Below are 25,316 nucleotides of genomic sequence, written 5' to 3' on the forward strand. Positions count from 1 at the left end.
TGATGGACACAAGGACAATCGACAGACAGACAGACAGACAGGGATAGATAGAGACTCACCGACAGAATGATGTACTTAAGGACAATAGAGAGACACATACAAAAGAAGATGGATTGACCTCAAGAGGCTGACAGACACGTTTGAGGACATTATGGACAGTAGAGACAAATGGAAAGCAAGGGAGACAGACAGACAGATGAGGAACAAAACAGAAAGTCAGGAAAACTGATTGAAGGGTATTCAAGACCAGGGAGGCACACCAAAAGACACATGGCGAGACAGACAGAGAAAGACGGCCTGACATGTAAAATGATGGAAGGAAGGACATGGAGAGAAAGACAGAGAGACAGTGAGACAGGAAAGAAGGCGAAGAGACGCGAAGACAGAAAGACAGGGGGGCGGTCAGAAGAAAGGAAAATTGACAGACTGATTGAGGGAAGAGAGACAGGTAGATAGATGGGCAGACACAGGCAAAGACAGCAAGACTGATAGGTAGACAGACAGGAAGGCAGAGGAACAGCTCACGAGACAGACAGACAGACAGACAGACAGCCCACTTACAAACGCAGCAGAGGTCATCGCAATCAAGGAATCGGGTTTCATACCATTTCATCATGATCTTCCTCGTCATCTTCATCATAATATGAGGATTTCTCCTCAGTGACACGCCCACTCAAGTCACTTCTCATCTTCATCCTCCTCTTCTTCGTCCACCCTTTCTTCCTGTCTTCCTCACTTCCTCTTACATCATTTTCACACACACGCACACACACGCACAATCATTAATTCCATATTCCTATTTCACCTCTGCTGTCCTCTTTCGTTCCCCCATCATTTTCTTTCCCTCCCCCCACCCCCTTTTGTTCCCCATCCCTCCCTTCTGTTTTCCGCGCTGTCTCCACAGGCCTTTTCATCTCCATTTTGTAAAGCTCCACTCTCTCCTTTATTGCGGCAAATAACCAACAGTAGTGCACATAAAAGTAGTACAATATTAATAACGCTACATACAGAGCGAAAGCCTTTACACAAACTTTGCACCCCCACAGAGTAGGCAAGGCACACCCTGCTGCAACACACCCGGAATAAAACGTCAAAATAGCTAATAAAGTCAACGTGTTTTGTCATACATATTATAATTATTGTGTATTCATTGTACCAGGTTATGCATCTTTAATCGGGCGGACCCCCAGGGGTGCGCACACTACAGTCTCGGATCCCTTAAATACAGGATACATTGTGAAAACAAATGAAAAAAAATAATTACTCATTTACAAACAGCCATTATGTTGCAAGACCCGAACGCACAAGAGCATAAGGATCACTGATATACACAATGTAGTGTGAAAATATCACAACTTGGCATAAATGTTTAAAAGGTTCATTAGACTGGATGACGCTCGTTCATCTCTGGGTATGCGCGCACAACAGTTTGATGATGTACAGCGCTCGTGTTAAACTGGTGGCTTGGGGGCCTGATCTGGCCCACCACGTTATTTTATGTGGCCAGCAAAAGCAAATCATGCTTTCTTTCTTGCAAAATCGTACAATTGCTAATTATTTCCTATTGGGGCAGCACAGTGAAGCAATTGGTTAGAGCGTGTGTCTCACATTTCAGAGGACCGGGGTTCGAATCCCGGCCCTCCCTGTGTAGAGTTTGCATTATCTCCCCGTGACTCTGTGGGTTTTCTCCGGGCACTTTGATTTCCTCCCACATCTCAAAAACATGTATTAATTGGAGACGCTCAATTGCCCTTAGTTGTGATTGTGATGGTGAACGTTGTCTGTCTCTATGTGCCCTGCGATAGGCTGGCACCCAGTTTAGTGTGTAGCCCGCCTCCTGCCCGATGATAGCTGGGATTGGCTCCAGCACTCCCACGACCCTTCTGAGGATAAAAGGTTCAGAGAATGGATGGATGAATTATCCATCCATCCATCCATTTTCTTAGCTGCTTATCCTCACAAGGGTTGCGGGGAGTGCTGGAGCCTATCCTAGCTGTCAAAGGGCAAGAGGCAGGGTACACCCTGAACTGGTTGCCAGCCAATCACAGGGCAGATGGAGACAAACAGCCGCCCTCACAATCACACCTAGGGGCAATTTAGAATGTCCGATTAATGTTGTATGTTTTTGGGATATGGAAGGAAACCAGAGTGCCTGGAGAAATACCACGCAGGAACAGGAGAACATGCCAACTCCACACAGGCGGGTCCGGGATTGAACCCTGGACCTCAGAACTGTGAGGCCAACGTTTTCCATCTGATCCACCGTTCCACCTGGATGAATTATTTTCCATCATAATAAGTTGAGCTATTGCAACCATTTTTTTTTTTTTTGCCAAACCCCTTTTGAAAAGAAATCCATCCATCCATGTTCTATACTATGATAGTTGACAACATGTTTTTATAGGCTTCTGATTTCAAAAGTACTTATCCATCAATTTGTTGCATATATGTAATTATAAAATGCGATAATTTATTTCCATGGGTTCCCAGTTATAATGGCCCTGCAAGGGAAGCCTTAACTATGATGTGGCCCCTGACAAAAATGAGTTTGACACCCCTGATATACAGGATTGTGTAAAAACTTCCTGACTCTGAATAAATGTTTAGAGTCTCCTCTTCAAACAACACCCCATTACCCTGGATGGCTATATCACATTCTTTAGCACACATCTGTGATATGCAAGATACATCAAAAAAAGATGATGACAGAATAAGTATGACAAATGCGCATATACAAAAAGCCATTAAATCTGAAGGTGCTCTCTCAACAGCTCTGCGTCCCCATATTTGGGCGGCAGTGGAAAAATGTCACAACTTTGCGTGAATGCCTACAACGCTCAAATACAGAGCACCATTAGACTGGATGTTGGTTACCCACTTCCAGGTGTATGCACTCCACATTTAGTGACTCCCTGTTGGACAAGATACAATTTGAAAACATCATGACTCGGCATAAATATTAGAAATACTCATATGGCGACTACCATTGGAAAGAATTCCACTCACAATCCATGATATACAGCAAACTGTAAAAACATCCCGACTCAGCAAAAGTCTGAAAACCACTCATTAGAAGGGATGCCGCTTATGCAACCCTGGGGGTGCACCAGAGTCGGGTGAGGTGCAGGATGCGGTGTCAAACTATGATGACTGTGCATAAATGTTCATATGTGCAAAAAACGGAGAAATGCGGCATCCAGCAATTAGAAAGAGCAAAACTGCAGCTAGCCAGCCAGCCAGTGTGAATGTAAAATATTAATGAGGTTGTCTGAATGAAATTTCACTGCAATCTGTGACCTGGTTGTCGCTGTTGTTGTAGCGCTGCGAGACAACCGCATCCAGCTGCACCGCTCCACGCCCACCGAGCTGTCCATCATCATCTCCGAGGTGCAGTTGTCCGACGAGGGCGAGTACACCTGCTCCATCTTCACCATGCCCGTGCGCACCGCCCACGCCACCGTCACCGTGCTTGGTAAGGCCTGGCTTCCACAAGTCCAAAATAGGGGGCGTCATTGGGAAAGATTTTTTTTCCCAAGTGGAAAAGTCTTTATTTTAATTATTTTAAGAGGTGGAAGAGATACAGTAATACAATTTTGACACAGTAGATACTACAATTTTGTATAATAGAATAATTTTTTTTCTTTTTAATAAATTTAGAAAACATTTTTAAATACTGTATTTTTTTAGATTAAAATTAATTTTATCTGTGAACAAGTTCTTGAATAAATACTATTTTAAATAACAGGCAATATTTGTGTTGAAAATGTAAATTTCTGGAAGGAAATGTATTTGTTATATGAAATGTATTAATTAATAGTATGATAAATGCTTTTTTTTATTTTCAAAAACAAAAGTTGTACTTTTTTTTATAGAAATAACTAGATTTCTAAGAAGAAATGTATTTTTTTTTAGGAAACTAAAGGATGTTTATAATTTTCTTTGTTTTGCAAACAAAATCCAAAGGATAACACATTTTTTTCTGATAAGATCTTTTGTTTTATTTAAATAATGACAATTTTGGACTTGCTTTTTTTCCCATTTTTTTAGAGAAAAGAAGTTGGGTTTTATTTTGGGTTCCAGTCTTTTTTTTGTAAAAAATAGGTTATATTTTTTAGAATATTATTGTTCATTTTCAGAAGGGGTAAAGTTATGGTTTTCCTTAAGAAAATAAGTGCTAGTTATTAAAAATTAAACATTGCCTTTTTGAGAAAAAAAGTTGGTTTCAGAAAATATCTAAATATTAAAAACAAGCTTTATACATTTTTGGAGAAAAATCCATCCATTATCTGAGTTGCTTATTCTCACAAGGGTTGTGGGAGTGCTGGCGCCTATTCCAGCTATCTTTGGGCAAGAGGCAGAGTACATTCTGAACTGGTTGCCAGCCAATCGCAGGGCACATGCAGACGTAAAACCAGTTGCACTCACACCTGAGGTCAATTTAGAGTCTCTGATTAATCTACCCTGCATGTTTTTGGAATGTGGGAGGAAATCGGAATGCCCAGAGAAAACCCATGCAGGCACGGGAAGAACATGCAAACTCCGCACAGGTGATGCTGGGATTTGAACCGTGGTTCTCAGAACTGTAGCCTGACCCTCTAACCGGTCTCCTCCAGTGTCATGATTTAGAAAAGAATTAAAAGGTTTTATTTTTAGGGAAAAGGAATTAAAAATGTCATCTGTTTTCTTTTTTGAGTTATTTTGTTTTAAATAAAGCTTTTGTTTTTGTTGTATTTTTCAATGATGCAGCAGGGTGATGTTAGCTTCTCTTCCTCATAGTTCTGAAGACTGGGGTTCAAATCCCAGCCCCGCTTGTATGGAGTTTGCATGTTCTCCTCGTGCCTGTGTGGGTTTTCTCCGGGCACTGCGATTTTCCTGCCACATCCCAAAAAATGCAACATTATTTGGAGACTCTAAATTGCCTGTAAGTGGACATCTAAGTGTGACTGTTGTCCGTCTCTATGTGCCCTGTGATTGGCCGGCAACCATTTCAGGGTGTATCCTACTGTATCTCCTGCCTGATGACAGCTGTGATTGGCTCTAGCACTCCCGTGACCCTTGTGAGGTTAAGTGGCTCCAGAAATGGATGGATGGAGGATTCAAATGATTGGTAAATCCTAGAAAAAAATGTTTATACAAAATAGTTTTGAGTTTGTAAATTCAATGGCAGATTGCAATATTTTAATACACACACCCTTTCACTAAATCACCCAATTGCACAGCCTTAAGAGTGCGTATATCATGACTGCCGGGTGTTGCCCATACTGGTAACTTGTTTGACATGTAGCAATAAAAAATAGACTGAAAACGTGGATTCATCTGCCTAATCACATTGGACTACTATTATTTTGAACACTACCACATATGCGGCCAACCCCGGAGTAGCAGAGATCCAACTGTACTAAAAATCCGGCATTCATGCAGTAGATTCAATGATTGTTTGTCAAACTTGTGAGAGTCACAAGGCGCCTGGCAAACGTGGCTATCAAGGAGACTCATGTATCAATCAGATTTTAAAAAACATCATGGTCAATATTTAATGTCGCAGCATTTGATGCTCTGCTTTTCGGTACATGTGTGCGTGCATGCGTGTGTGCTATGTAGCAGCATTGAATATGAATGAGGGAATACTAATAGTCCACATATGGACCGGGTTGTCCAAGCAAGCACAATAAAAGACTTATGAATTATTCCTCGATAAGCTAACGAGGAAGCGGAGGGGCAAACAGGCCAGTGGACGTTTAAAACGGACACACTCTCACACATGCGCAGTGTTTCCACACTGAATATCCCCCGTCGACATTCTCGTGTGGCTGGCTGAGTTTTTGACATTTGATACATTTTTGATGGTAGTCTAGGCTGATGAAAAATGCATGCAAGGCAAAATAGACACAGTGTCACTGTTGTCAATTGTACGCAATTCCAAAGAAGCACACGATTATTGCAAAAGCGATGGGGCACCCTTTATTTATTTATTTATTTTGTGGTTGGGAGCGGTGGTTAAAAAAGCACATCTTGGCTGACTTTATGGTCCAGAGCCACTACTTTGAATTACCTTCAATGCACTACTGATAAATACTAAATAGGAAGTATTTTTCCTGGGAAAAAATAAAATTTGCTTAAAATTCATTTTGTCCAGGACAAAATTCTTTCTTCTAATAATATTTTACATTTTTAAGTATTAAAGTACTTCTGCCCTCATTTTTTTCCTTAACTAAATCAAATAGATTTTCAAATGACATTATTTACATTTTACTTATTAGAAAAGCTATACATTACTTTTATTTTTTCATGACAAATATAACAAATAACTTTTAAAAAAATATTTTTTTTCCAAAATGTTGACCTCTTATAGTTATTTATTTATTGACAAAATAACTACACAACAATATTTGTTTTGTCTTGAAAGAAACGCTACTCGTATATTTAAAAATAAAATCTAGACAAAATTAGGTCTCATAAAATACTTTTCTGTTTCAAACAAATTCTACTTTTTTGTACAATAAAACATTTACATTGTTCTTGAAATATTGTGCTATTTTCTGTGAAAATATAAAGTTTTCTTACTTGAAGAAACATGATTTTTTTTCTCTCTTTGGATGGCATCCGAAATAATTCACAGCAAAAAAATTTTGAAACTTGAACTATCCTCGCACGATTCCAACTTTATTTTTTTTCTAAAAATATACACATTTGTTTTCTTTTAAAACATTTTACTTAGTCATCAGTGGAACGTTAAGAGGGCCAAAATAACTTTTCCAAGACAGCACTGGCTTAAAAATATATGACTGTTATTGTAAGCTTTATAGTTGTTTTCTTGAATATATATATACATAAGTTGCATAATTTAAAAAATTTATCAAAAAAATAAAATTAAAAAAGAAAAGGAAAGTGCCCTTGAAAATGACTTTCATTTTTTAAGACTTTCCTGTTAGTCTCAAATATCCCAAATAGATATTCAGGAAAATGCAGGATAAATACAGTTTTATAAATAGTTATTCAGGAAAATGCAACATAAATACAGTTTTATGATGATGATGATTATTATTATTATTCATGACCACTACTATTGTGGATTTTTCTTTCAAATATACATGTATCCAATTAGTATTTTTTGACTTTTGTTCTGCAGGCTAACGGGTAATTTGAAACATCCTAAAAAAAAAGATTGTAAATGACATTTTCCCCTAAAATGAGGAGTCGTTCTCATCTGAATAAAAGCCAAAAGGCAGAATTGTTGTCCTTTCTTGACCGCAATCCAGACCGACGTCGCCTCCCACCTCCGCTGACATTTCAAGGGGGTCCCGCGAGCTGCCATATTTAAATAACTTCAATAGAGCAATTGAATGAAATAAACATGAGACGAGAAAACAATCTTTTTTTCCCCTGAAAAGAACTTAACTTTCTTCTCTGAAAATTGACTTTTCACTCTCTGGAAAAATACAACTATTTAAAAACTGCTTTATTTACCATTGATTACTTTTTTCTGATAACATTATGACATTTTTTCTTGAAAAACAAATTAAAAAAGTACACATTTTCTGAAAAGAATATGACTTAATTGGTCTAAAATAAAGGTAAGTTTCTTGAACATAGGAAAGATTTGGGAGGAATAAATTTTTCTTCTCTGAAATAAGAAATGTTTCATGAATATTTATGTTTGTAAAATAAAACTAAAAAGTCTGACTTTAAAAAAACATATTTTGATTTCTTGTAAGAATTATGACAATGCTGTCACATAATACAGTATACAACTTATTTTCTTGATATGACATAATATTACTGTTTCTTGAAAATTTAACATTTGTCTTGAAAATAAAAAAAATACCACAGTTCTTCTGAGATTATTACTTTATTAATCAAAGAATATATGCACAGTAAATGCAAAATGAAAATGTTCTTTAAAATATGCACATTGTCTTTCTTGGAAATATACTTTAATGAAATTAGACTAATCTGTTTTCTTTTTCGACTTATTTTGTAATAAATAAAGTTTTTGTAATGTGTAATCTGATCAGAAAAAGAGACATTTTGTTATTAAGAAAGAATATAAAACAAAAAACAAATGGCTCCATTACAGTAAATACTTTGTAATTTACTCATTAAAAATATGCATTTTTTTCTCAACATTTTTGGAAATTTTTATTTTTCTTAAAGATACATAACCTTTGTCTTAAATTTGACTTTTAAAAAAGGGAAACTTCTTTCATTTAAAATATGTACAGTATTTCCTGAAATGAATAATTTGAATTCCAAAAGCAGAGAGGTGGATTTTTGGTCAGTTTTTCCCTGCATTTTACACAATCGCCTCCCACCTCATCTGACATTTCAGGAGGTCCCGCGAGCTGCCGCTTTTAATTAACTTCGGTGCAAGAACTGACAAAACATTCAACATTTGGACCAGGCATGGCACGCGTTTCTCACTTGATCGACAGTTCCCGGCCCCCACAAAATCACAATATCCCAAAAAAGATTTCCGCACAAAAGCCGCTATGCGAGTATTTAATTTCTTGTTTTGTGTGTCGTTAATTAGTCGTTTATTAGGGCGGCGCAGCCCTTTAAAGACAAACAGTCACTCACGCACGCACACACACACACTTTCAAGGAAAAAAAAAAGTGGAAATAAAAGCCTGAAGAATGGCCACAGTTAGCTGTTAGCCAAAAAGAGCACCAGACAAATCCATACTTGAAAGACGTGACAGCATGCGTACGTGTGTGTGTGTGTGTGTGTGTGTGTGTGCGTGTTCGTGTGCGTGCGTGCGTGTGTGTGTGTGTGTGTGTGTGTGTGTGTGTGTGTGTGTATGTGTATGTGCAGCGGCACAAAGATGATTAGCCCACAATCCAATCGATAAAGTGCCTGTGTACTTTATTGCTCGTGACGGAGAAATGTCAGGAGCACAAAAGCCCAACCATTAGTTACTGTTGCTTTTGGAACTCCATAACTCTGACACAGTGACGCATCAGTCACAGTCCTTAAAAAAAAATTCTGTTTTCCATTTGTGTAAGTTTTGATGTCAAACTTGAGCATCAATCTGCAACAACAACAAAAAAGTATTTTTGAAACTGTTTGCTTTATGTCAAAATTGTGATGCCGTTACGATAGTGGACAGCTATTAAAGAAAAAAAAATCTTCTTTTCATGCTATGTAACATTCTAAAATAATGTTAAACTGTGCATCAGCTACTACAGTGGCCAGCTATTTAAAAATGCATTTGTTTTTCCATCCGCGAGTGTCTTGATTTCAAAGTGCAATATCACTACAACGGTAAGCTAAAAATGCATTTTTTTTCTAGGTCTTGATTCCAAAGGTTAGCAACAGTCACTAAAGTGGAGAGATACTTTACTGTAAAAGGCTGTTTCATTTAAAATGCATGATGACAAAGTTATACATCAGTCACTACAGTGGACTGGTACTAATATAACAAGTGTTTCTTTCTATTCCTAAATCATGCTTGTAGAAGAAGAAAAAAAATCACTTTTCTTGAAATAGCTGTCAACTATAGTGAAAGATGTGTAACATAACATTTAATACGTCCACAGTAGTAACTTTACGATCAAGACTCACAGATCTGGAAGAATTCTTACTTTCCGATCCACAATTCTCACATCAAGATTCATGCAGATGGAAGAAAATGGTATTTATTATTATTGTTGTTGGTCCACTGTAGTTACTGACTAGACGGGACTAATGGATATAGAACCAGATTTTTCTGGACTAGCTATTCACTTGTAGTGACTGATGTTAAATTTGAACATCATGCACATACTGTAGAATGCAGCGGCTTTTGACAACTCTCACATGGCATCGTCGTCATTCCTTTTTTCTCAGGTGTTCCAGGTAAGCCTCACATCTCCGGCTTGGAGGAGCCCGTGCAGGAGGGCGGCACGGTCACCCTGACCTGCACCAGCTCGGGCAGCAAGCCCCCTGCAAGGCTACGATGGTTCCGTGGGGACCTGGAACTTGAAGGTGCGAACAAAGTGTTTTTTGTGTCGGTCTGGACACATTCTTGCCTGTGCGCATATGTCACAGTGTGAGCTTGTGCATTGTGCGCCTTCACTTTTTCAAAACGCACACAGTGCATCTGACACTTCTTCTTTTTTAATAACTTCACTTTAATGAGAAAGACGAAAAATAGCAAATGGGATTTTCCTGGACTCTCGCTACATTTTCTAGCATTTCTCATCTCATGCAAGAGTAGCTAGTTACCTGTAGTTAGCACGTTAGTTGCAGTTTCTTCGGCAGATTAGTTAGCTATTTTTGGGTTGATTAATAATTATTTTTTAGTTAGCAAGTTAGGTGTTAGTTTCTAGTGAGCTGGTGGACTAGTTAATTTATGTGGGTTGGTTGCTCTGTAGTTAGTTGTTTGCTAGTTAGTGTTTTTTAACTTGTTACCTAGATCATTTGTTCATTAGCTACTTTTCTGGCTTGTTTGTCTGTGATTTATTTAGTTGGTTGATAATTTTTCGCAGTTTAGTTAGCACATATCACATAAAATGTAAAGAAAACGAGTACTTGTCTTACCTGTACAATGGTTACATCACTACTTTGAACGTGATCTAACTTCCTGTGTGCTTTTCAAGTAAACAGCAAACACATACACAAACACACTCTTCTTTCCCTCTGAGCTCAAATTGTGTTGTATCTAGTCTGTGTGTGACAGCCAAGCTTGTGTGTTGTGTTATTGGTTTGAAATGCAAGCGCAGGAATAACAGTGGTGGTGGCGGCGATAGCGAATGCAAGGCTGAAGAGGATCTAGCCGGGGATAAGTGTCATGATCTGGCAATAAAAGACCACGCGGATGAAGGGATGAAGGGATGAAGGCACGAGGTCACGCACGGGCGGCAGCGGGGGGCCCTTGGGTTCGTGACTGATAAACGGCGGGAAATAGGCAGCCAGGAGACATCAGGAGAAGACAAATGAACTGACGTTTTTTTTTTACTCGTCCTTTGGATATTCCGACAAATTGCGGTCATGGGGCTTTTGACCCGGCTCGCTACCTGTCATTGTGAGGGCTCTCGACAATGTCCCCAGTCACTTACAGTCTGCACACAATTATTTGTTTATTGAAAAAATAAGGTTCCTTTTAATATGTAATAAAAGTGTTCATTTTGGACAAAGATTCAAGTAATATTTGGGGGAAAAAGTAAATCTTTCGAGATCAAATTTTCATCTGTTCACGAGAAAAGACTTTTTTTTTTTTCAAAATGAAGTCATTTTGGGGGGGTTTAGGGGTACAATTTGAGTTTTTTTTTTTTTTTTTACATAAATTGTGTAGGAAAATGTTTTTAATGTTGTTTTTGTTTGAAATGTCAGTCTAAATTACTTGGTTGATTAGGCAGTCCATCAGTCAGTCAATTACCATAATTCCAGGCCTCCAGAGCGCACCTGGTTATAAGCCTCACCCGGTACATTTGTTAAGGAAATACCATTTGGTACATACATACGCCGCAGATGTGTAAAAGCCACAAGTGCTCACATTGAAACCCACATTGAAACACGAGATATTTTCAAAGAAAGACGGTACACATAGGGTTTAACGCTAACGCTAGCACCGCGCTAACGCTAGCACCACGCTAACAGGGCCAGTTAAAAAAAATATACTGGTAAAAATCACCGAGACATGGCAGTAACATGCTAGCGCAGTGCTAACAGGGCCGGACCGGTAAAAGTCACTTCCTTGGCACATATATTCCACCTTTCTCACTCTTACCTTTTCCACTTGCGGCCGTTAGAAAAAATGCACAAATTAGCTGCATCACTGCATAAACCGCAGGGGTGAAAGAGTGTGAAAAAAGGTTTTAACAAAAAGCTTATAGGCTGGAAATGATGGTAGTCTGTTTAGTTGATTGGTTAAGTAATCAGTCAGTCAGTTTAGTTAGTTTGTTCGTCAATTAGTCAGTCAGCCAGTTGGTGAGTCTGTCAATTAGTACGAAACCAATCTCTGCCGAAATTGGTGTCAGATGGCGAGGATTATTTATGTGTCTTTTGATGCCACACGTGTGCAAAGTGGCATTTGAACGTGTGAGGCAATGGCAGGTACGCGCTGTCTCCTGATGATTTGACAATGTTTGCCATAATTATGGATCGCAATGAATCAAAAGAGAATGGAGTGACAAAGCAAAGGAGGAGGAGGAGCAGCCTGCCCGAGGACAGATTATCTATTCTTTCTCTTAGCGCTGAAGCAAAGTCGATATGGCGAGCGAAAGAGAGATGGAACCTGCGCAAATGCCTCTTCTTCGGCAAATTGGATTTTGTGATTTTTTTTTTTTTTTTCATCCTGAAAATTTGTGAAAGTTTTCTACAGTCAAAGATAGTCTCGTCTGCTTGGCATATTATAGGATGGGGAAGAGGGACATTTGGAAACACTGGCCCTTAAAGAGTGAGAGCGAGGGAGAGAGAGAGGGAACAAACTGTAAAGTCGGTAGATCGTGATAGTTAGTTCAGTCTTTTTCGTTTGGAAAGTTATATGATTAATAGATTACATAGTTGTAAGATAATTAGTTAGTCATTCATCAATTTTTTCGTCAGCTGGTCATTTAGCTTTTTTGTTGTTCAGTTAGCTGTTACGTTATCTTAGTAAATAGCATGCTCATATTGCAGCGAATTAGGTTATAAGTTAGTTAGTGGGTTGGTTGGCTAGTTAGTTGTTTGATCACAAAGTTAGTCTCTCACAACCGAATTAAGTTACTGGGGCAATATTACCCTATCGTTTCGAGCCATATTCAGATGATATGCGGATCACGGCCAAACGGTGGCCTGACGCGGAAGCCGTCCGATGTGCACATCGACACATTTAGCACCCCTATTCTACGTATGCAGATCTTTTGTTACGTTATGAGAGATGGATTATGTGGTTTCCGCCCAAACTATCATTTTTTTTTTAGTAGCTGCAGACACACCTACCAGTCATTTGGAACCCACGAAGCTCTCGTCCTTTTCACCCGTGCAATTCATTTTTCACAACAAACTTGGTCTCTTGGAAACTTATGAAGGGTAAATCCATCGTCCCGAGTGTTCGAGCAATATCCAGCAATGCAACAAGCCGGCATTTTAGCTTAACATGAAGGAACAATGCGGTACCTTCCCACAGGTAAAACTAATAGGAAAAAATGAGTCCGCTTGAGGGTGCTCCTGTCCCGGAACTCACCTCCTGCTTCTTCTCGTAAAACAAATCCCTCGAGAGGATTTTCGTGGCGGGAGTTACAAAAAGCCATATGCGTGAAAATCATGTTTTGCGGTGAAAAAAGATATGGGACTATTCCGGCTGCCGTTTCATTAATAACATACTAAAAATCATGCATTTCATGACAGTGGCCCTTTAAGAAATAATGAGAGAGAGAGAGAAGGCGAGAGAGCTTTGAAGTGAATGTGAGCGATCCAGCTGTCCTGAAAGCAGACACACCAATCACTCATTGTCTCTCCCCCTCACACACACATACAAACACATGCACACACCCTCTGACTCGTTAATGGAGAGTTGATTATCACACACACACATTTAATTTATCTGCAAACACACACACAAACTGTCAAACGGTCCTCGTCTGAGATTGGAGGAGCATTACGGGTGAACGTCTTATTAGTAGACCTTCTTATTCAGTCACTTGACCAGGTTTATGTGTGAGAGAGCATTTGTGTGAGTGAAGGCTGCACGAGGAGTGAGGATGAGAGGGAATTAAAGCCACCACGGAAGACGCAGAGGCAAGGTGGCTTTGCAGCCGACTAGATAGAAGGTGGGGGGTATACAGTGGGTGAATGGGAAAGGTGTCAGATGAATCGATGGGGGGTGGAGGGCTTTGCTTCTTAAGAAGAAGCGACCGAAGAGCGCAACAGGAGAGGAGTTAGCGAGAAGCTGGGAAGGCTGATGAAATGGAGACAGAAATCGGGAAAGCGGATTTAGATAGCGAGATGGAAGCGTGTGTGTGTGTGAAAAAGAAGAGTAAGTGGGGAGTGGTAATTGAGAAGAATGAAAAGCTAAGAGCGCTGAGGAGTGTATTAGTTGTACAGTGTGAGAGAGCCATGGATCATTTAGTGACATCCTTCCATGTGGCGAATGCGGCAGAATGGGGATTAATGGCCACACTTGAGGACAAAATGGTAGAATTATCGGCCCCAGGTTGCTGTAATGTGGATAAGGCCAAGTCCCCCACGTGGAACTCTTGCGCAGAAAAAGGGTGTGGACCTGGCATTCTGTATTCACACGACAGCAAATATAGCGAACATCTAAAATAGTTTGCTGGCAGGAATAATCAGGAATTATGAGGCATTATGAACCAAATATAACATATCTGTGTGGCTGGTTTAGATTGAAACTATGGGGCAAAAATGGGTAACGTTTTGTTGAAAACAGTATGTGACAGGCCTAATCATGAGCACAATGGTGCAAAGATTAAGTCTTGTATCAAAATATATCTAGCAGGCATAGTCATGAGAGTGGCAGGGCACAATGGCACAAAAATGGGTCATATCTTGTTTAAAAGAGGTATGTGGCTGGCGTATTCATGAGCATGACGGAGCTAAAAATAGTTAACATTTTTAAAGGTTATGTGACAGGCATAATCATGAGCATAATGGCGGAAAAATAAGGAACGTTTGAGTTCTTTTTTTTTTTTTTTTTTTGGTCCTGTTCAGCTCTTAGGTCAAGCGGAATGGAAGATCCTTATCCCTTTTATTCCTGAACAGATTTATTCTGTCAGTGAAGTTTTCAAGATGCCCCTGTGGTTTTTTAGTATTAGAATTGATATCTATTTAAAAACAAAGTCGATTACTTGAACAGATCAAAGTTTCTAGAGGCGAGTGAGAAATGAAGACCAAAAAAAAAAAAACCAACAAAGCAGTAATTGTATGCAAGATGAGAAAACTAAATTGATACATATGTAGAACAAGGAAATATTAGATGTGAGTGTTATATGGGGCAGTAGTGCTACACGGGACAGAACAAGATAAAACAGGACAAGGACAGGACAAGGCTCGTGAACCCGGGTGTACTGCTTATGTTTGGTGGGTGTGACTATGTAAATTCTAAAAGTCTATAGGGCGAGACTGTGAGTGAGGGGGATACCCAAGCAATTTGCATATTCATGTTATTTGTCGGGATAACTGAACGGTCGCCCACCCAGCAACAGAGTTCCTGGGGTGTGTGGCTCCGGACACGTGCAAGTGAACCACACCAGGTGACAGAAGCGTCCTGTTAGAGGAGAACTGGAGCACATTTTCAAAAGTGTGCGCGTGGGTTGCGCTCGACTAGAAAGGCAAACTGCATGCAGGATAGCTACAGTGACATCAGTGCGGTCACCGCCCGTGCGAGTATTTATGCGAAACCGCAGATTGAGTTGCCGGGGGTAAAAAGTCTGAAAATAGTTGTACTTTACGCTCAGGGTCAAAAAAAACAAGTTTCCGTTTTTCCCACAACCCAAACCACAGAGGGCAAAGACATATCTTGACAGTCACCAGTCAAATGTTTTGTTCCTTCTCTGGACAACATCCGTTGACCTCATGTTACGGATCATTGCCTGATATCTGCTCTGGAATATTGTAGTGTTTTCAAAATTTTCAAAGACAAGATGATATGCAGCTTTTGCCCACTGTGAGAATGAGAATGAGATTTTTTTTTTTTTTTTGTTAAATGGAGGCAGGCTTGTAATTATAGAAAGTAAAAATAAGTGCGTAGGGCTCGAAACACAGGCTGGCTGCTGTGTTGATTTATTTTTTTCTTTCTGCTAATCCTGCTGGCGTGACTAATTAGAGGAAAAAATGACCTCATAAATTAATGGTAATCCCTCTTAATAGTGATGACTGTTTGGATTATTGTTTCATCGTAACATAACATGTTTTAGGACACTTTGGTGTCAGCAGCCAAGTAGAGGCGCCCGCCTACAGATTTTTTTTTACATGAAATAGTGTTTGAAAGTATCCAAGGCACCACACAAAATTAACCTCACCCATGCAAAAAAGGGTAACGTTGGGATTTTATAAAATAAGAAAAGATATGCGTCATATTCAGACTTAAAATTTAACTTCTGAAGCCAGTTTCCTTTAGCGATATGAAACTTGGCAGACTTTCATAATTTAACCCATAAAAAAAAGTCAGGAAAAACTTACAGGAAGAGACACAGGAATTCTACCATATTGATTTGATGAGGCCATTTTGGGGTAATTTTGTCTTTTTTTTCCTCAGTGATCCATTTATAAGATGCTGTGTGCAAGATTGAAATGAAGTCTTACTCACTCCCCACCCCAATGCCCTCAAAGAAATGCCCCCAGCTCACAATGCATGCACCAAACACAAACATACTACTAGTTTGATGTATTTTTTTTGGAGACTGTCCAGGCAACTAAAAATATAAGAGAAGTGATCCACTTGCTCGATGACCTGATGAGAACGGTGATGTCAACGTCCATTCGTAGGTTGGGATCAAGGACACCGCCAATATATATTTACCCTTGATTTGAACTAGAAAGCTGTCCAATAAGACTATAATAGTCTAATTTTGGAGGAGGTTGCTGTGTATACCCCATGAGGTGATGTGTACAGTACATGCAAATGAGCAGCAGACCATTTGGTCACACCTCCTGTCTCTACAGTCTTTGATTGGATATTCTATCTATTCTATCCATCCATCCATCCATCCATCCATCCATCCATCCATCCATCATCCATCCATCCATCCATTTTTTGAGCCGCTTATTGTCACGAGGGTTGCGGGAGTGTTGGAGCCTATCTTGGCTGTCTTCAGGCAGGAGGCAGGGTACACCCTGAACTGGAACTGGTTGCCAGCCAAATCGAGGAACTCGATGGGGCTCAACAGGCTGAATTTTATTCATTCATTTTTATTCTACTGTCAAGTAATAAAGAAAGTTTTAACTTATACAACAAAAAGAATGTTGTTTTTGTGAAATCTGCAAACTCTCCCTTTAAAGGAAACTTCTGTAGAGATTTTGTCCGTTTATGACCAAATTTGGATCTTTTCTGCTAGACAGTTGGCTGATGCTAAATTTTGAAGAACCTGAGCTTTTTTTTTTTTTTTTTTCTCGATGTTTGTAGTCAGAGCAAAAGAATTTGATAAAGTACCCCATGTGGGTCTCGCCCAACTTGTCTGTGAGATCCAGGTTTGTAAACCACTGTAATTTTTAACAGATCCCTGTTGAGTTTGGTTTTAAATTACTGTACTTTGCATTTGAGGTTAGCACAATTTTTGGGTCGGAGATAAGGATTATCAAGTGCAGGGGTGCTCAGACTTTTTTACCCCTAGATCTACTTTTCAAGAAGCCAGCCTCTCGCGAGTTACCGACGACGACGCGGGGTGTGGGGTGGTGGTGATGATAACATTGCTCCCAATGTTATGTTATTAATGTTATGTGATATACCATATATGTATATTTAAAATACAGAATTAGCTTTTTGTGCACTGTATTGTCTGTGCTTTCATCCTGGATCAGGCTGTGCCCAGGTGGAATTTTAAAATTACACACCATCTCATCCTGCACTTTCTACTTTGGCTTCAGACCAGACCTTTCCCACTCGGAAAAGAGAAAATCTCACCCAGTTTAACCACTTTTTTTTGATTATTCACATACTCTGACAGTCATTGGATCTTTAAACAACAACATTTCTTTTTTATCTATCTCCATTAATATCAAAAGTAAACATAAGCAGCATGTCTAGCTCGTCTTTGTTCTACGTTGCCCAGACTGTGTTGCTAACTAAAGCAGCGGTGGTGGACGCTGTCATTATAAAACACATTGATGGGCTGCATAAGTACTGTAACGTTTGTAATTATGATTGTACGTCTTTAACAGAGGGGTGGGGGTAAGGTAAACTACTAAAAGAGAGTGTGGCGGGGCAACTGTCGTTGTTAGAGAAAGTTCCGTGTGAGAGGGAACATTGGCTGACGTTTTTTTTTTTGTTTTTTTTGGCACGCCGTCCCACGATCGACCAAGACTCCCATCGCAATCGACGCATTGAGCACCCCTGATCTAGTGAATCACAGCTGGTCATGTTAATTATGAGGATAAAAAAAATGCCAGTGCCTTGAAAGTCAGACAAGTTTAAGAACCTTTAAGTCAGAGAGACTATGTGGTATAAACAAAGTATGCATATATATGAGGGTAGGTAGTAAAAGATGTGTGTGTGTCGTGAGAAACGATGCCACATTTCGTATTAATAATGAGGAACGCAATATAAAAAGGCCACTGACAATCAAGTCGACCCATGTGGTGAGTCAGCGTCGTTTGCAGAGCATTTCTTAGTTGTGTATCATAAAATAAATTATTATATTGCCATTTCACAGTCTTTTTGGTTTTTATAGTTTAAAGTGTAACAAAAGGAAAATATATATACACATAAGCATCAATGTCACTGATCTGCTTAACATTTAACAGCAGGCTGGTTTTCTCTGCTTTTTTAGTTAGACACTGGAGTTTTTAGTGAAACCAACCCAAGATTTACTGCTGATTAATAAAGAACGTATAAAGGTAGAACCAAACTTTTTTGTTCTCTGGTGAAACAAGAGAGTCTACTCTCTCTTCTGGTAAGTTTAGTGCTTATGTTGTCACAGGACAAAATATTTTGAGGGTCTTGAACAATCAATCAGTCAAAATGCTCAAAAATATGCTGCTTTGAAAACAGCTGGCAATAAATTAATTATTATACAGTTTGGTAATTGTTTGGGGGCACGAATAACTCTATTTTCAGTGTTTGCACTGAGCTTGGTTCCTAACCCCATTGAAGATCAAGCATTCACTCTATACACTTTAGGTATGCATTATTTTTGCCAATTTTCATCTGATCTTTGAATGTCCACATCGATAACCCAAATTATTTTCGATAATACAGTCTGCCATACAAGATACTCTGCTGCCATTTTGAACCCATTTTACCCCTGTACAAAACACCCCTTGCCGACCTTGCTAATTATTTTGCCAAGACTTGTTGGGCCTATCCCTACGATCAATAAAGTCATCGCTAATGAACAAAACATTTCCAATCGATGGGATGTGACAAGCGGCTACACAAGGAGTTTAATTGAAAGCGAAGTCTGCTTCATCCCGCCTGCCGACATTTAGTCACAGTTAGTTTGTCAGTGCAGTACACACCTGCTGTTTTTACGAGCGCCTCTTTCTCGAATGTGCTTTTTTTTTCTTACCTTTTACTTTCTTATTTGTTTGCTGCATTAGTCAGCACAAAGGAAGGCGGGGGGAGAATATGGCTGGTGCATAACGCCATTGTTAGGTGAGCGGTATATGTGGCGTGTCGTGATGGATTGGGGAACAAAACACCCGGGGGCGCATGGCGTTGCTGCGCACCAAACACATTTTTCATCTAATTGGAACAAATGGGCGTCGCCGTTGTGCCGCAGCGGCACAAAAAGTAGAACATTCTAATTAGTTGACAGTGGTGTATGGCGTTTGGGGGGGTAGGGAGGTGAACAAAGTGAAATTTTAAGGGGCAGGCAGAAAAAAATGTCCAGAGAGTAAATAAAAGTCTGGTACTAATATAAGTTAAAATGGACATAATGTGAGTAAAATAGCATCCGAGAGTCCTAACAGAAGCTTTAAAAGCTTTGCTGCCTTGTACCCTTCTCCCCTAGTATTGTTTGCTGTTGTATGGTTGTCATTTTTTTTTTCAGTCATCGCAGTGCATTTAATGACCAAAACTCAAATGCTAACTTTCAACATCACTGTTTTATCTCGTTTACCCACTTCTAATCAAGCAGCGATTTGACAAAATTCCTATGAAAAGCTCAGAAAAAGGTCAAAATGACCGCTTTGAAACAAAATGGCAGACTTCCTGTGCCTTTTCAGAGATTGGTACACAAGACTTTTTTTGTGGGTATACTCCTGATTGTCTTTGCTATTAAATTTCTACTGTAAGTGAAACGGGTTTTGGGGGATGAATTTCCACCACAAAAACATCAAGAGCTTATAAAAAAATGTTGTGCCCTATAGTAAGTCATCAAACTTTGCTCTCATCTTCCCTCTACATGCAATGACAAAACTCAAATTCCTGGCAATTTAGTGTCTCTCATCTGTCAAATATGTATTGTACAGATTTTTGTAAAGCAATTGCACAAAATCTGACTTTGAAGGACCAGTAGAACTTGGAGAAATATGACTATAATGGCCAATTCAAACCGAAATTACAGACCTCCTATGAGTTTCGAATCTGAATTCTAGAATCTTTTTTTAAAATCTTGTTTAGAAGGAAAACAAGCTTCAAATGGTATTTTTGCAGGTTGCCACTAAGCATTGTTCGTTTATTGTTATTTATCATCTCTTTTTCCCACTGCAGGCCGGCCGGACGTAGTGGAGTCGGTTCCGGACGAGCCCACGTACAATGTGAGCAGCGAGCTGACGCTGGAGGTGAGCCGTGCCGACGACAACCAGGTGGTTACCTGCGCCGTGGACCACCCGTCCCTCGCCCCGGGAGACAAGCGAAGCGAGCAGGCTCTCCAAGTCTTATGTAAGTCACATTATAGGCAAAGGTGCTTGATTATGTACCCAGAAGTAGAAGTACATATAGAAATAGAAAGAGAAATCTGGTAAATGTAGGAACCCTGATTCAACTCCTGCAGAGTGGGTAGCATGGGCAAAAAGTTTACTGTTACATTGTAAATATAAAATGTAGTCCTCCAAATAATTACGGGAGTAAGAGTAAGTGTTCTGTGAAAAAAAAATAACAAAGTCCTGAGTAAATGGTAGACAACTCTGGATGATATCTGTCTAACCCATCCATTTTCCTTTAGGCTTGTCCCATTAGGGGTCACCACAGCATGTCATCTCAGATAAGAATAAAATAAAAAAAAGTCATGTGTGTTTTAAGCGGTACAACACTCAAGTTAAGTACAGATAAAAACATCAAGTACATTAACAAAGTATTTTTCCTTTGTTACCTTCCTATTTCCCACAATTGCTGGTGGGTGAGAATGCAGCTAGAAAAAGTATAGGATGGTCTATATTTACAGTGTGTAGTAGCTAAGAGGACTGTAGCTAGGCGTGTACACTTTTAGGTGGGGGTGCTGCCACCATGTGGCCTACCCAGGTACTGCCTTTTGATATAGGGTGTGGGGTTGATGTCATCCTGGGAGGCGGCGTCCAGATGTGTGTCGACGACGATACAGATGAACGAGAGCATCTCTGTCGTGCGCATGCCTGCACCGACTTCAGTCCTGTATTATGTAACTCTGTGTGTGTGTTTGTTTTCATTTACAGATTCCCCGAATGTTCAGATCCTGCCCGAGAGCGATTTACCTCGAGAGGGGGAGAAGTTTTACCTCGAGTGTTTGGGCAATAGCAACCCTGAGTGAGACAACGCACACACGCACAAGCATACACTTGGCAACACACAGACATCATAAATGATTAAAACACCGGTCTAGACACTAAATGTAGTGTACCGTACACTTGCAGTCCCCTTCCACCTCCCAGGCTGTCGTTGTGTTGTTTCAAAGCAGTGATTGAAGCCAAATAAATGCTCCTATTGGTGGCAGAAGTGGGATACGAGTCTTCACCACCCAAATTCATTTAGTGTCCAATATGGGTTTTGATTTTCATGCCTCCAAGAGGAATCCGTTTGATCACAAACACTTAAAAAAAAAAAACAAAGTTCATTGTCACTTATAGTCAGTGCGATAAGACACCCTACGGTGTTTGCAATCAGAAATGGGCTAAAAATCACCCCATGTAAGGTTATTTAGTGTAAGAAGTGGGATTTGATTCCAACATATGCTGAAGAATCTGCTCGATCGCATGCACCCTTGAAAAAAAACGCCAATGTAAAGTTCAAAGCTGGAGTAGTGAGGATCCAATCCAACCTCAGACACCATCTAACTTTTTTGTCTGCATCAAACTTCTGACACCAAACAATTCAAGGGTGGCCTAGGTTCAAATCCCACTTCTGACACTTCTTACATTTTCCCTGTCAATCACTCTGCAGGACACGTGGTGTGCATTTTCACACTCAAGTTGACTGAACATTTTTAATTAATGCCTCAGGAAGTGCAACTCCAACTTTGGCTGAGGTCTGCGTTCTACTACTCAACCAAAAATGATGTAAAAGTGAAAACTACTTGGGCTGCTGATGTCATCTCCCAACTTTGTCAAGGATGTGAAAACAGTGACTTTCATTACATGAAATGTGAGGCGTCGGTTCCAATCCCACTTCAAATACAGAATTATTGGGAGGTGGGGCTGGCTAATTTATTAGCTACAAATGTCATTTCCAGTCATTTATAGCGTTTCCCTCGAGGTATTTGGTGACAGAAGGGCAATCGCTCTTTTGACACCAAACAGTATGTGTTCACTTTAGTCATATCTAAGCATTCCAATGATGTATCAACACAATAAGCCGCTGCTGCCTCTAGGTATTTTGTGTCGGAAGTTGACTCAAATCCAATGTCTGGCACCAAGGTCTCTCTATTTGTGACTGTCTTAAATGCTGTACAGTGTGTGGTGTAAATGTATGTAGGCGCGCTAGACCCGGTAATGCTAATTTTGTGAACCAACATACCCCTGTGCATCTAAAAGAGGGACGTCTGCGCTGCTCTGGGTGTGATCACTGCCGATTTCAGTCCTGCTCAATCAAAGTTTGTCCTCTGACTCCTGGTGTGGTTGAAACACTGACAGTCTTTTACGTGGCGCACAAAGAAATTGATTTGCTCGAGTCCAGATAGTTGAAGAGTTCGGAACTGCAACTAGACCGCCACACTTGGATGATGTAAAGTAGATCACAAATACCCGCGCCATGAAGTGGGCACTTGGAGATAGTCCTCCACCCCCAGCCTTTTGTGTAACCTGTGGTTGGTAGGTTGATTTAAGAATATTATACAGTACGACCATAATATATATAATCATAATAATATTGACAATTTCTTCAATAAAATGATTTCCTCAATGACTCAGAGGGTTTGATGCTCACTGTTGATATACTTATGAATGGATTGCATCTGACTTCCACAACGCATATCCACAGAGCTCAGAACCTGTCTGCCTGTGTCCCAATCAAATTTACCAAAATCACATTAGACCAGCACTCTAACATAATTGGATTAGTTCGACGTGCTCACAGCAAGCATAAATTCAGACAGACTTTTTGGCATCATAATGTTTTTTCCGTCAGCCATGTCAAAGAAGAGACCCTTGTTGTGCCGGTACACATATTTTGTCAGAGACCGCTCTGCTAAATTAGCAAACACTCACAGCGAACCTTGTTCATGCATGAAAATTAAGATAGAGCAGTTTTTGCCCTCTGCTGCAGATCCTCTGTCTACAAAAATTGAGCCCCAAAAAGCATGGATTTTAGTCATTTCCAGATCTGCTGCAATAACAAGTCAATATGTCGAGCCTTGAGGTATTTGATGTCAGAAATGATTTGGATTGTTATGTCTGACACCAACTATCAAATTTATTTTAGTCATTTCCAGCCACGTATCATCGAATGTAAGAACGACGCATCAATACGATTTGCCACCACGGCCCAGAAGAACTTCGATCTCATTCTACCGATGTGGAATTGGATCCAGCACACTCGTTTATATTAGTTATTTGTAGCCTCCTAATGACATGTCAATACAATGGCCGGCCAAGGTAATTATGTCAGAACTGGATTCCATCCTACGCTTCTCACGTGGAATCTAGTTCTCTTTTTAATGCTAGCACCTGTGTTTATATAGTCATTTCTAGCCGTGTGAACAATAATATATTGAAACGTTGAGCAACCATTGCCACGGGTAATTTTGAGTCAGAAGTGGGATCAAGTCTGCTAAACACTACCCCACGGATCCACTAATTACATGCAACAACTCATGTCAATAACTAAAAAAGAGTAATAGGCCACCTGTGGGCAGATAAACGGAACATGGACACGTTGTATTGTAAAACTCATGCACACATGCACAAACGCACACGCACAAACACCCCCCCCCCACACACACACAGATCTTAAGTCAAATACACTCCTTCTTTCCTTGTGGCCTTTCTGAATTATAGATGAAGCTTCGAGCCACCCGCACGCATCGATCCACCCTATCCCGTCCTTCCCCTCCCCGCCACCTCACCTGCCGCCAATTTGCGCCTTTCCATCTTGCTCCCCCCCTTCCCTGCCGGCTCTCCTGACGTCCTTCCCCATAATGATCTCCATTCGCACCTTTTCCATCATAGCACATACACATGCTCTCTCCTGTCAGTTAGATTGACAGCTAGATCAGATAAAAGCTGGAGGGAAGGTGGTCGTGGATGTTGGGGTAGGGCGACAGGGGGGCTTGGAAACCGACCTGGAATAATTAATTTACTTAAAGTATCTGGTGTCAGAAGTTGGATTGATACCCACTAATCCTCTCAATAAATGAACATTTAGGTTTTTTTAATTATATTCTTTCGGCACACCATGCTAACCCTAACCCTAACAAAGTTGCTACGAATGTTGGGTTGGTGGGTAGGGAGGTAATGATTTAAGTTGTAAGTGTATCGGTAAGTAGGTATTTTTTTGAGGAGGGTTGGGTAGGTAACATTCCATGTCCCTAGAGCTAGATCCAGAGCTATAGAGCAGGAGATCGGCAGATGGATCGATGCAGCGTCTGCAGTGATGCAGACTTTGTATTGGTCCGTTGTGGTAAAGAGGGAGCTAAGTTGAAAGGCGAAGCTCTCAATTTACCAGTCAATCTACGTTTCTACCCTCACCTATGGGCATGAGCTGTGAGTCGTGACCGAAAGATCAAGATCCCGGATACAAGTGCCCGAAATGTGTTTCCTCTGCAGGGTGTCCGGGCTCTCCCTTAGAGATAGGGTGAGAAGCTCGGTCATCCGGGTGGGGCTCAGTGTCGAGCCGCTACTCCTCCGCATTGAGAGGAGCCAGATGAGGTAGCTGGGGCATGTGATTCGGATGGCTCATGGACGCCTGCCTGGTGAGGTGTTCTGGGCATGTCCCACCGGAAATAGACCCCAAGGACGACCCTGGACACGCTGGAGAGACTGTCTTTTGGCTGGCTTGGGAACGCCTCGGGATGCCTCCAGAAGAGCTGGAAGAAGTGGCTGGGGAAAGGGAGTCTGGATATCCCTGCTGAAGCTAGTTCCCCACAACCTGATCCGGAAAAGCGGTAGATAACGGATGGATGGATGAATTTGGATAGGGAGGAAAGATGACTGGTCCGTTGACCATCAGTCAGTAAGTAGTTACATAGGTTAGTAAGTAGATTATGACATGTATATACTGTAGATAGGTAGGTAAGCTCTATCTATGTCTAGTTTTTCAAGTTCTGTAAGTAGGCCAGCAAACAGAGGTAAAAACAATACTGACAATAATATTCGTAAACCGTCATAAAAA

At 40.4% G+C, this 25,316-nt stretch overlaps 1 protein-coding gene across 2 annotated transcripts in view; it reads left to right on the plus strand.

Annotated features, from left to right (window-relative positions):
* Positions 1 to 25,316, plus strand: part of cadm3 (cell adhesion molecule 3) — a 126,751-nt gene that overhangs the window by 83,696 nt on the left and 17,739 nt on the right. For both annotated transcript variants that reach the window (XM_061839860.1, XM_061839861.1), the window contains 4 exons: positions 3,320 to 3,472; positions 9,827 to 9,964; positions 20,289 to 20,459; positions 21,209 to 21,299. In XM_061839860.1, coding sequence (XP_061695844.1) covers positions 3,320 to 3,472; positions 9,827 to 9,964; positions 20,289 to 20,459; positions 21,209 to 21,299 — 553 coding nt within the window. The remainder of the gene's footprint in view (positions 1 to 3,319; positions 3,473 to 9,826; positions 9,965 to 20,288; positions 20,460 to 21,208; positions 21,300 to 25,316) is intronic.

Source organism: Syngnathoides biaculeatus, chromosome 13 (genome assembly GCF_019802595.1).
Source record: "Syngnathoides biaculeatus isolate LvHL_M chromosome 13, ASM1980259v1, whole genome shotgun sequence".
Taxonomy (NCBI): domain Eukaryota; kingdom Metazoa; phylum Chordata; class Actinopteri; order Syngnathiformes; family Syngnathidae; genus Syngnathoides; species Syngnathoides biaculeatus.